General features: G+C 39.3%; 1 protein-coding gene across 2 annotated transcripts; it reads left to right on the top strand.

Moving 5' to 3' along the window:
• The first annotated feature begins 55 nt into the window (after nucleotides 1-55).
• On the top strand, nucleotides 56-9,026 carry LOC117404481 (uncharacterized). Of its 2 annotated transcripts, none has more exons than XM_059019872.1 (12): nucleotides 56-200; nucleotides 688-853; nucleotides 1,498-1,677; nucleotides 3,535-3,631; nucleotides 4,054-4,121; nucleotides 4,480-4,541; nucleotides 4,898-5,112; nucleotides 5,434-5,684; nucleotides 6,077-6,193; nucleotides 6,676-6,823; nucleotides 7,304-7,345; nucleotides 7,707-9,026. In XM_059019872.1, exons 1-12 carry the CDS (start codon nucleotides 133-135, stop codon nucleotides 7,994-7,996), a joined length of 1,704 nt encoding a protein of 567 aa, XP_058875855.1. In that variant the 5' UTR covers nucleotides 56-132; the 3' UTR covers nucleotides 7,997-9,026. The 2 variants fall into 2 exon arrangements, with proteins under 2 accessions (XP_058875855.1, XP_058875856.1); XM_059019873.1 differs by having other exon boundaries at nucleotides 5,437-5,684.
• The last annotated feature ends 3,524 nt before the right edge of the window (nucleotides 9,027-12,550 follow it).

Raw genomic sequence — 12,550 nt, forward strand, 5'->3', positions numbered from 1 at the left:
GTTTTACTTCAGGACTGTTTTAGCTGTAATAAGAAAAGGTGTAGATGTGTTCATGTGGTTTGTGATGCTGTTTTAGTTAACAGGCTAAGGCAGGTGCAATCCCAGTTTGTTGAGAGAGTGAGTGATGCTGTGATGGAGGGGCTGCTGAAGGACATGCTGGAGATGAAGGTGCTGAGTGATGAGGATATGGAGGAAGTGAGGTAGGCTCAGCTTCCTATTCCATTGTAATGTCTGGATCTCAGTTTCTGTCCCAGCTGTAAGTAGAATAAGCATTGCTTAGGGATGCAGCAGCTCAAAAGGGAGCAGGGTTCAGGAAAAAAAGTCATCTTCTGGGCTGTTCTGTATTAATTTTAACATGTAGTCAATTACAGGACAGCGGCATGCATATAAGAGGCTATTAGACACAAGCATGTTACTAAGGAGAGGTTGAAAATGTCTTTGATTTCAGTGTTTTTAAGAAGTGTATTTTAATGTGTTGCATGGTATACACACAGTTCATATTGTTTTCAATGGGATTCAGTGTTTTTTCCTATTGGAAGAATAACAGTTGAAACTCAGGACTGGAGTACACTGTAGTTACTCTGAACATACAGTATGCATCACTGATTGATTTCTCTATAGATGAAGGCAGCTGGATCGACAGATAGATTCTTATCTCTTCCACATTTCTTTATTATTCTGTTTTAGGGATGCTCCCCAGAATACCGGGCTCGGGTCCTGGTTGGTGGAGCAGATCAACAGTGGGTGGTACCCTGGTCTGAGCTGGACCAATGAGGCACTAAAACAGTTTCGAATCCCATGGAAACATGACGACCGGAAGGACTTGACACCTGAGGACACAATGATATTCAAGGTGGGTTTACACTCATTTAAAAGATAAAAGATCTGTGATAGTTTGAACCTTCCTCCAGAGGACAGCGATTTGATATTTTCATTTTCCCAACGAGGGATATGGTTAATACAAAAGCTCAATGCCATACATGTCTAAAGACTCTAGGTTTGAACCCAGGAACAATTTTTCAGTTTTCAGTCTCTGTTATGCCAGGACTGGTAGGTTTGTTCAAGCAAGCACACCTCAGTTCTGACCTGCTTTGTACAAAGCTGTGGAAGTCTTTCCATCAGGCACCTAGGCAGGAATTTCAACTTTGTATGCAAAGCTGCTGGTATGAAGTACTGAGCAAGAAAGCGTGGGCGGCATTCAGTGTAAGAAAAGAATAAAGATATTTTACTTGTAGTAATCTAGTGGATTTAAAGCACTAACATTGCCGCTCTGAGTTTGTCTTCCACCAATCCGTGGCATGAATTCTTTAACAAATGCGCAGTCTGAGACACCAGAATGAAATACTGGGACCGGCTTCGAAGCCACAAGAAAAAAGAAAACACACCGAAAACAGATTTATTAGAAATGGGATTTTATTTGTTTATTTATTTATTTTAAATAACAGTAGCGACTACAAAAGGTGTGTGTTTTTCTCAGTCTGTTCACTTTATATCTAGGACTGGGCGGTGGTGACAGGTCGTTACAGGGATGGTATTGACCAGCCCGACCCTGCTGCCTGGAGGAGGCATTTCCAGCGCGCTCTGGATAAAGACGAGAGCCTGGTGTTGCGGGCTGATCACAGTCGAGATCCAGTCGACCCACACAAGATATACTGGATCTTAGCAGTAACAGTTCAGGTGTCTATTTGATTTTTTTTTTAATCTTCTTCATCGTTATGTAGATCTGGTCCCTCTGTGGTTATGTCCTCAGTCTCTCACAGATTATCATCTTACATGCTGTTTAGGAGGTACTGTGCATGCAGCCATTACTCAAGATTATAAGCCATTCATTCCTTCACAGAAGTTTGGGGTGAAAATCAGTCACTCAGTTTGCTTAACACATTATTCTGTCACGGGAGGGGCAGCAGTTCTCTGTAAAAGTGTGTTCTCAATATTGCATGTGGTTTCCCGTTTTTCATCCACTAACTATTTCTTTGAGTTTTTCTCCTGTCAATACTGTGTCTTTTTGCTTTTTTTTATGCATACGCAGGTCACAGGTTGAAAGAAAAAATGTTGGCATTAAGAAGGTTATATTCCCTAGAACATCGTACCCGGCGCTTGTCCCTTAAGGTAGAGTAATCTCCCTTAACATCCCACTTTCCCTCAAGGTCTGTGTAGCAGGGTGATAGTCAGTGCTTGCCCCCACCCTCAATCACTTATCCTCTCAGGAACACTGAGGTTTTTAAAACGCAGGAAAGAGCAACTTGCTCGTGTTCACAGGTATAAAAGTTTATTTTCGCACTGGAAGAAAACTTCACACAGATTACAAATGACAACTGACTAACTGGTTGTAGATACAATGACTGACATTCACACAGACACAATCCCTACTGACCAACTAATGCCCCCTCCTAGGGAAAGACACGGCCTTCAATAATCCCCAGCCCTGCCTACTCCGAACAGGATTCATTATTCTATAAACAATTACACCTAGAATGACTTTATACTAAACTCCTATTTCACATTAACTCCATTCATACTTTTTACAATACACATGTTTCTTCTCATTTATACGTATTTGTTCAACCTGCACGAATACCGTCTTTGTTTACAAAAACAATCTTTAATCTATTTTATTGTTTACTGGTTATTATTATCATTGTCATTATTATTCTCTATTCCCTAACTATTACCAGTAAAAACTGAACATTAGCATTACCCCTTCCCTCAGAAGATTACCACACATTTGACTATAACAAAACACCTGTCCTACATGTAAAGCTACGGCAACTTCATTGAGGAAAGCGCCCTAATCTAAATACAGCAATACACCGTCACATATCAAACACTCTTGCATAACCCACGGCTCTGTCGCCAGTAGAATAATGATCCCAGTCATAAACACAATAACAGGAATTTAAATGATACACTGAGGGTCTGCCCCTCACATCTGATATACAGCGTAAGCAAATAAATAAAAACGACATTGTACAGTAAAACAGAAAGCATGCTGTCTTGCTATAATTTAGTGCAGTGCTTTTCAATGTGAAAACTATAGAATGGACCCAGTTTCAAAGGGTTAGATATCACGCAGATATGAAGTGTCCTTCCGTACAAGAATTAATGCGATAGACCCATAGGATTCAAATATCTCCCCTTGGGACTGAAATTTTAAATACATAACAGGGAAGGATACTGAGCTAACAAAGTGATTGCAGTAAATTATACATAATATATATTACTTTGGTCTCTTCCCTATATGGAAGTTTTTTAGTTGTTGTAATTAACAAACATAAGAAGCAGACACGTTGATATACACAGAGTTGTTGAAAAGCAGTCCTCTCCTCGGCTCTCCTTCTCAGTAACTTTTCCTGTGACTTGCATGTTTTCAATGTCTCTGCATTTTTCGTTCATTAATTGCTATTTAAAAACCTTCAAACACTCCATCCTAAATTGTTATGTGAAACCTATAAGAAAGTGAACTTCCCTCCCCAGGAGTGTTTTTGCTCTTTTTATCTCGGAGTGATAGCTGCTGTTTTCCACACTGGTTTGCAGGGTCAGGCTAAGGCATCCCACAGGAGGAGGAAGGTGGGGCAATCAAAGAGAAGAAGCTACTCCCAGGAAATGAGCCCCGAGTGTAAGAAGAAGAAAGGTAAGGGGCATTTAAAAGGGAAGGTGTTTAAACTTATATATCTTGTTGTGTATGTGTTTTAGTATAGCTTTTACTTTTGTCAAATTTTACATTATTTTTACATACAGTGTTTAAATATAATGTTAAAGGCTCTGTATTTGGATTCCAAATAGTTCTGTCATGCAATAACAGGACATGGTACATGAAACTCACAAAGGCATCCATTCACAGCACAGCCTCGAAGCACAAGCAGCACATAATTGACTTTTTAAATTAAACTTCATAACCTTTAAACAGGAAAGTACAGTGCACTAGATATCTCTCTCGTTAGTATCAAAACCTTGAGCATGTGGTCTCAGATTTGTTCACACTATTTCACAGAGATGTTCTTGCTTGAGGTTTGAAACTGCAGCTCTCAATAATTTACTCTTTAACTCTGACAGGTAATTGTGATCCTATGTCTGAAAAAAGCCAAGGCGATCATTCGATGTGTGAAGCTGCTGAAAATGAGGTAATTGCTAAATTGGCAAGAAACAGTGCTGTCCTTTAGATATAGGATTTCAAAAATCTGATTAATCTTCATATTGCAACAAAGGAAAGTAAGTAAAGTATTCTTTATTGAGAACTAGTCTTAACAGAGGAAGCTGTAACTTTGTGCAGCTCAATGTATACAAACCCCTTACCAAGACATGAAGTCTCTTATTTCTACTGGACCATGCAGACAAAATTAGAATATATATATATATATATATATAATACGATAAAAAAGCTTCTTGGGATTGAACTCAAAGACATTTTAAAGTTAGAATAAATCAGTGCTTTAAACAATTGTGTGAAGTATATGTGAACAGGTTGTTTATGTGTTTTAGGTCTCAGAATTAAGAACATTTCGGCCTATAGTACACCATGAGGGACGCCATAAATACTACAGGTAACGCATGCATTAAAAATGCCTTCTATTCTTTATGGACTGAAAAGCTGGCGCGTGGGGTCGTATCGCCAGATGAAAAGCTGGAGTGTCGGGTCGTATCACCAGATGAAAAGCTGGAGTGTCGGGTCGTATAGCCAGATGAAAAGCTGGAGTGTCGGGTCGTATAGCCAGATGAAAAGCTGGCGCGTGGGGTCGTATCGCCAGATGAAAAGCTGGAGTGTCGGGTCGTATCGCCAGATGAAAAGCTGGAGTGTCGGGTCGTATACCCAGATGTTTAAAACGTGTGCGTATTTCCTCATGCTTGCATCATCGCGTACGCCAGCAATCGGTCTTGAATGTTTTGTTCTGATGTCTAGGTTTTCGTTCAAGAAAGGAGGAGAATACCAGTGTGAGATCACAGCTCTCATTTTTGACATGGCAGCTCCAGCTGAAGTTGTGTATGGGACTGAGCAATGGGAGAAGTGTCCCCTAGACCAGAGCTCCCTGCTTCCTGCCGGCCCTCTGTATGATATAAACAGCCCAAGCGGAGCATTGGAGCACCTTTCCTTCCCACATTCGGAGTGCTCCCCTGGTCAGTGGCAACTTAAAATTGCTGAAACTCAAGTTATCTTAACAATGTTGAAGTTATATTTACAGTCCCTCAACTCAAATACACGAGAGGGACGGCTTGAACAAGCAGACGCATGTCTTAAGCAGCCTCAAAAGTGCGTTCCTGCTGGTGACTATCGGGTAAAACTGTAGCACATTTCACTGCAGACAAGAAAGAAACCCCACATTCACTGGTACATTTCTTAAAGAAATCCTGCATTATGTTTTAGAACCAGCACTTTAGTGGCATTTTTTGTTTTGTCCTTCTCGGTTTCAGTTTAAACTCCTTTCATCTTTTTTTCAGAAGTTCAGAATCACTTGATGGTGGCACACTACAAAAATGGCAATGTTGAGTTGATTAAACCAACTGAAGTGACAGAAACTCACGTCAAAATAAAAGTCAATGAAACGTCTCTCTTTGGTCTCGTGAGAAGACTGCTGAAGAACTGGCTGGACTATAAAAGTAAAGCTCAGGTGCTTCTGTTTCTCAGGCAGCTGGCAAAGAAAAAGAAGCTGAATGTTTTCTTGCTCTCCTCAAACGTTGTTTTGGATGACGTAAGTAAAGGATTGGAGAAGCACATTTATTTTATTTATTTATTTATACAGGAAATTAACCCATTGAGGCAGAGGCCTCATTTACAAGGTGGTCCTGTCATACACAGACACAATCATACATAAAACAACACAATTAATATTTTTGTGGCCCAGCCTTAGACAGTAACAACAAATAAACAAAGGAGCAGTAATACAGCAGGGTTTTTTTTTCAATGTGGACTAAAATATAAGCAATGGCAAGGAGTTTTAAGCATTAAAGTCGATGTAGAAAAATATCTCAATTTTAATTAAATAATTGTATCACTGTTATGGAAATAAATACTCATGATTTTTCTGACAAGCTCTTGCTCTTTTGGGTTTATCAATTTAAAACATTTCTCTCCCCTTCAAAGGTGCAAGAGAAGCAAAGAGACAGTATTTTCATTGAGACAAGTTCACACTGTGTTGTGTTGGAAGAGGAAAAGTACAGCGTTTCATGTGACCAGGAAAATGCTCATGTACAACCAGCCGTAAGCTATGCTTTACTTTACTCTTGCTGACTGAAACACAGATTTGTTTGCGAGTGTGTGTTTGTATAATGTAATATGCCACGTTGTAGAATGTAATAATTTTTGCTCATATGTCACACGTCATCCACAAATTATAAACCAAAAATAGATACATTTTGATGATGACACACCATGTACTTGTCCGACGGGCAAAGTATAATGTTAAAACGTGTCTTCCCTCACACAAATCTTCTTGTCCCAGGCATCAGGTGATATGAATTGCACACCCCTGCTTCCCCTTCTGTGATTATATAATAATTCTCTTCAAACTTGAAAGTCTTGAGCTGATATGTTTAAGAGACTAGAAAGCAAGCAAAACCAACCCTTAACCACAGAGAGAGGCTGCTGCTTAACTGCGTTACATATTTACACATTCTTTGGGCTTTATAATTATTCTAAATATGTGAGCTAATCAGAAGATTGTTTCTTTTTCAATCTTACAGACGTATGATTTTGTAAGAGACTATGGTCCCAACTTCCCCCCAACATTTGAAATCTTTTTGAACAGTGACGTGGAAGAGCTAACTCTTGAAGTTTTTGAAAGCACCAGAAGAGATGCTTCAGTATGGACTCGCAGAGTATTGCTTGATGGTAAGATTAGTACTCGCTGTCACACTTCACACATTAACAGTGTCTGAGGAACCGCTTCTCTACATTTCATTATTGAGCTCAAGTGATTGAGAGCATCAGATTGTGGGGATATATAGAGGTGTGTGTGTCTGTCTGTCTGTCTGTCACACATTTTTACATGTATCTGGAGAACTGCTATATGAAATTGTGATTAAACATTTCACTGCAGATTCTTATTCTATGCTGTTCTGTATATACAGTTGATATGTCATGGTCATGTACTTTTTCATCATACCGAGAGCTCCAATTTAGAATTTCCAGCCGTGGCAATGGGGCATGTATGTTACTGACACACGTGTTCATTGAAGGGACACATGCCACCCTGTTAAAACTGTGTACAAATACAACATATCAAAACAAACACAGGATTTATAAAGTCAACCATGTTCCATTTCAAAGCTTCATTGTCAAACTTGAATTCCTCTTATTTTATTTTCTCAGGTGCCCATTCACCTGTCGGCCCCCCTCGCCCCGCTCCACCTGGTAAGCAGTAATCAATCACTTCTATTACAGCACTCATCCCCAGTGCATCAAGGGGAGCAGGTGTGTTAGCATTATACTGCGTGTTCAAATCATTTACTGTTGGCTACAGCAATGACAGAGCACTTACTTGTATTAAAGACTTAAACACTTCACACCCCAGCTCAAAGCCACACACTACGGGTGTGCATGTCCTAGTTTGTATTGTTGTCCTGCAACTGCTGTATTTTGTGTCAAAGAAATTCACATTCCTCCTGTCTGTTTAGTCACAAATTAATGTTTTTTTACTGGACTTGCATTAAAATAGTTTAAGGTTAATTATTCAGGTTTTTTTTGTTGTTTGTTTTTCCTTTTCCTTTTTTAGAAATAGAAAATAATACTCTGGTTAACGAATGTGGTTGGAAGCAAGCCTTGTTCGATATAATAGAAGAATTAACAGAAGGGGAATATAAGAAGATGAAAATGCTGCTCAACAAAGAGATCCCTTTGGGTAAACTGGAGGAGACTGACCGGGAGAGCATGGCCCACCTGATCATCTCTCAGTGCGGACTGCAAAAATCTATACAAGTTACTCAGGAGTTAATGAGACAAATACCCAGAAACGATGAGAGGATTCAGAGTCTGCTGAAGCCCTTCCTGGAGCAGACAGGATAGCAGACCAGCCAGCTCTCTATACCTCTGACAGAGATCTGAGAATTGCAGGTGTAAACTGTAACAAACTGCTTATAAAAGAGGAGCAATAATGTCATTGTTTAAAAGACATTTCAGACAATGACAAAAACAGCTATTTCTTGCCAGGACCCTCTTGGAATTGAGATGTGTGCGTCTCAAGGATTCTATCCTGGTTAAATAAATGCATTTGAAATTTAAACTTATACCTCTAGCAGAGATCTGAAAGTATCTTGCTTTCTCTCTCTCTCTCTCTCTCTCTCTCTCTGATAACAAGAAAAGCGATTTAAGTCTTCCTTGTTAGGAACATGTTTTAATAACACTGGGATTTTGTGCGCTGTTTTTTCAACTAATAAGCTTGCTAGTTGTTCTGCCATTAACATATAACAATACTATGGTGTACAGATACGGCTCAGTAAAAGAATCAGCTTCACGCCTCGCCCAGTGCCGCTCCCGCTGAGCCGCTCCTGAGCATTTCTCATCAGTGATCAGAGGGAGCGGACGGAATGGACACAAGTGGAGATCACAGGCAGGATTGACAAATACGTTTGTCAACAACGATGAACTGGTTTCGACTTATGAAGTTATGTATTAATTGGCTAAATAAGATGGTAAAAATTGTTGTTTTCGAATTTGTATCATTTAATTTCTTTTTTTTAACGTAGAGCTGTTTTATAGTTATTAATGTATTATTATTTTTAGGCTCGTAGTATTAATATTATTCATTATTAACGTCGGTATTGCCGGTATTAAACACAGCCAGATATGAGGTTCAGTCCAAACAGAGCGCCGGACTCAGCGAGGTCCAGCAGGGGGCAGTAACTTCACACGGGGCCATTTCATCAACCATCACCTCAGAAACACAAGCAAGCAAATCCTTATTATTATTCACCGTTTTTAAAAGTCGCTCTGCGATCTCTCTTGGAGCACAGCGTTAAATCATTTAAATCTGCTCAGAGCTTTCTGAGCGGCTCACTTACTAAACGCGCACACTGTTTTGGGGGGGTGGCAGCTTGCTCAGGTTAACATTTTTAAACGTGAACAAATATTTTTCACTAATAAAGTTTTATATTTTTATGAATAAAATGTGTGTGTGTGTTTTTTTGTTTTTTTTTTAATGATAATTAATATCGACACCATCAGCCCATGTTTACAGACGATTGGTCGGTACATGGTGGTAAATCTGACGTCACTGTTTCGGATATGCAAATTCACAATTAACCGGTAAGTAGCATTCACGTTATTATTCCGACTCTGAGAAGTCTTTGCATTCAGTCATTAAAACAGAAACAATACCTAATCAATACCTGTAATACCCAAAAAGCACAACCACCGAGCACAGCGCTTGGGACACTTTCACACGTATTTTACATCTCCGAGCACACATATAAGTGAGAAAGATAACCAGGTCTTACCTGAACATAGAGAGGCGAGTCTTGAAAGAGCTCGTAATATCTAAGACTGTGAAACTTGATCTCCTCCAGCCGCTGTCCGTCTTCGGTCGACTGTCGTGCCGTCTGCCCGCCAAAGCGGACGAGTCGGGAGCAGCTCCGCCGGTTTACCGTTTTCACATTCAAGTTCAACCTTCAAATAAACGCCTTCTTCAGCCGGTCTTCATGCGCTTCCGAAGTGTATTACCGACAGACTTCGCGCCCAAATTTAGTTTAGATAGTGTTTGAAATATTATTTTACAATTGGGAAGTCGCCCTGGATAATGGCGTCTGCGAAGAAAAAAATAATAATAATAATAATAATAATAATAATAATAATAATAATAACCGGATTTTCTTCTTCGTCTTCATTATTATTAAATTATTAGAGGAAATTAAAACAAATTAACAAAAAAAAAGCCCATTTATCCCTAGCGAGAGAGAGAGAGAGAAAAAAAACGGTTGAATATTTAGATTTTTTTTTTTTTTTTTCAAAATAACGGTTTTCTTCTCTGAGCGCGCCTCGTGTGCGCGCGCCTGTTCAAACCGCCGGCTCAGCAGCGCAGTCACGTGATCGATATAAACAACAACAACGCCGCCGCCGGAGATTTTAACAGAACGGGCTTCATATGAACCCTGCCGTGCATGACGACGGATATCAAAAACAAATATATATATATAAATACAAATAAAATAAAAAAAACACCTCTCTCCTAGTCTTTATACACAAAATACAAATAAAAAAAAAAAAAGAAATGTGTCCTATATAGATATCGTTTTTTTTTGTATTCAGCCGATGAAGGACTTCCGAAACGTCCTGATAATTGATTTGTAATCAATTATTCTACCTTTTTAAAGTACCTGAAATATCCTTTTCTTTTTTTCTTATTGATCATTTTGGTACACGGCAGTTTTCATTTTTCTCAAACTATATATATATATATATATATATATATATATATATATATATATATATATATATTATCAGTAGTTCGGGACAAACACCAATCACAAAATGTTTTAGTACAAATATTTATTGTAGAGAACAGAAAAGTATTCTGTATATACACACATTCATTTGGCATCAAACCTAACCTGGTTTGAGGGTTCGCTGCCTGGCCGACTGGACGAGGCTGAGACCCCCATTTGATAAAACATAAAAACTGTTATTAAGAAAGGAGGAGATGGGGAGGCGGTGGGTTACGATGAAATCAAAACGCAACTGAGAGATAAGTGAAGCGGGTATTTATAGTGCTAACAATTTAAATTAGCTAATGTGTAAATTGAAGGATTCAATTTGGTGACGCGGAGATTGGTGTCTGACCCTCCTCCCGAACTTTGATTATAAATTTCATTTAAATTAAGATAGTTCCAGTAATTAATAAATGAAAGCGATAATGAGGTTGACGGGCAAAAAAAAACCTGTATAGACAATCGGTTGAAGACAGCGAGATAAAACTACTAAACTACTAGCGTGTCTGTCGTAGCAGTCTTTACCTCAGAGTTGATGTGTTTGAAGTGATGCGTTTAGTTTTAAATACGCTTATTATTATTATTATTATTATTATTATTTATTTATTTATTTATTTCTTAGCAGACGCCCTTATCCAGCGCGTCTGGTAGATTGTGTTCAGATACGAGCAGATATATATTTTAGGAAAAGTGTTTTATTAAATACTGTCCTTTAATTCAGAGACCGCGGTCCCTAAATATACTGGGCAAGGATACTTCGATCAACGTGCTTTTGTAAACAGCAATCTGGCTTCGAGTACAGTCTACAGAAAAGTCATTTTTCAGTGTGTTCGTGTTTTTAAACTCTCCGCTGCACACCCCTCTCCCCACCCTGCCGAAGCTACAAAACACAGTAAATAAAACCAAAATGAACAACTACAGAAATAAACACAAAAAATGAAGACACACAAGACGCGCTCGTGTTTTGTATTTTCCTCTGTATTTGTGAAAACGGGAAGAAAGCCCACGCACCTGTCGGTGCCACAAAAACAATTATGTACAAAAAAAATACAATAAAATAAAGATAAGCAAATAATAAACAAAGGCAATCGTCGTTTCCGACGCATTCACAGCAGCGTAAACGGATATCCGAGGGCATCGGATGATTCACTTCCACAGCTCGGCAACTCTACCACCTCAACCCACCCTGACCCTAACCCTCACCCTAACCCAAGCCCAACCCGAACCTTAACCCTACCCCCTGCCCTAAAACCGAACCCGAACCCAATACCTCACCATTGAGAATCATGGGACGCCCTTTCTAGCGGATATTCCTGTGCGCTGCGGCGACGCACCACAGAGCCCGGATTCAGTACAGAGGTACCGCCTCTGTGACGTCAGCCAGGTAAAAATACAGACCAGGTAAACTGCTGAGGCAATACCCCGAGAAATCCGTTACTTTTTATTGCAATTAAAAATGGGCAAACAGAGTTTAAACCGACATCATATTCACAGAAAAATTACATTTAAAAATTACTTGCTGTAAAACCAAATATTAACCCCCTCCCTCCCAATTACAGGAATTGGCCACCGGGCACCGCCGTGTGCTATTCAAGAGAAAGCCCCCCCCCCAAATAAAAAAGGCTGCAGCTGCGTTATACAACCACCGGGCGCCGCTGTGTGCTTTGCAAGGCTCCCTGTCAGAGAAAGCTAGGAGATTTGTGGCACCCGCTGGCAATTTTGTGCTAAGTTAAAATCTCAATCAAATACATACAAGCTGCAGTTTCAACATTCAGCCCCTAGATGGCACTGTGTGCTAATTACAAATCTCACATTTTCAGCAATGAAAAAAAAAACAAAGTGTTTGGTGTCGCTCAAATCTGTGGGGATCGATAGTGTTGCTTTCCAGTTGACTCAATAAATTAAAAACAAAGAATTACAAAAAAATAATTAAATTATTGGTTTACACACACGTCTCGATCAAAAAAAAAACACAACAGATATGTATACATAAAGGGAACAATAATACAAATAATTATAACGATAAATCATACAAGTTGTGCTGTTATTGATTAAAAAAAAAAATCTGGAATGTGCAATACCTCACGACGCCACAGTGTGGCAGTGTAAGAACCCCCCTCTGAAGAGAGAACCGAAG

The sequence above is a fragment of the Acipenser ruthenus genome, unplaced genomic scaffold (assembly GCF_902713425.1).
Source record: "Acipenser ruthenus unplaced genomic scaffold, fAciRut3.2 maternal haplotype, whole genome shotgun sequence".
Classification (NCBI taxonomy): Eukaryota; Metazoa; Chordata; class Actinopteri; order Acipenseriformes; family Acipenseridae; genus Acipenser; species Acipenser ruthenus.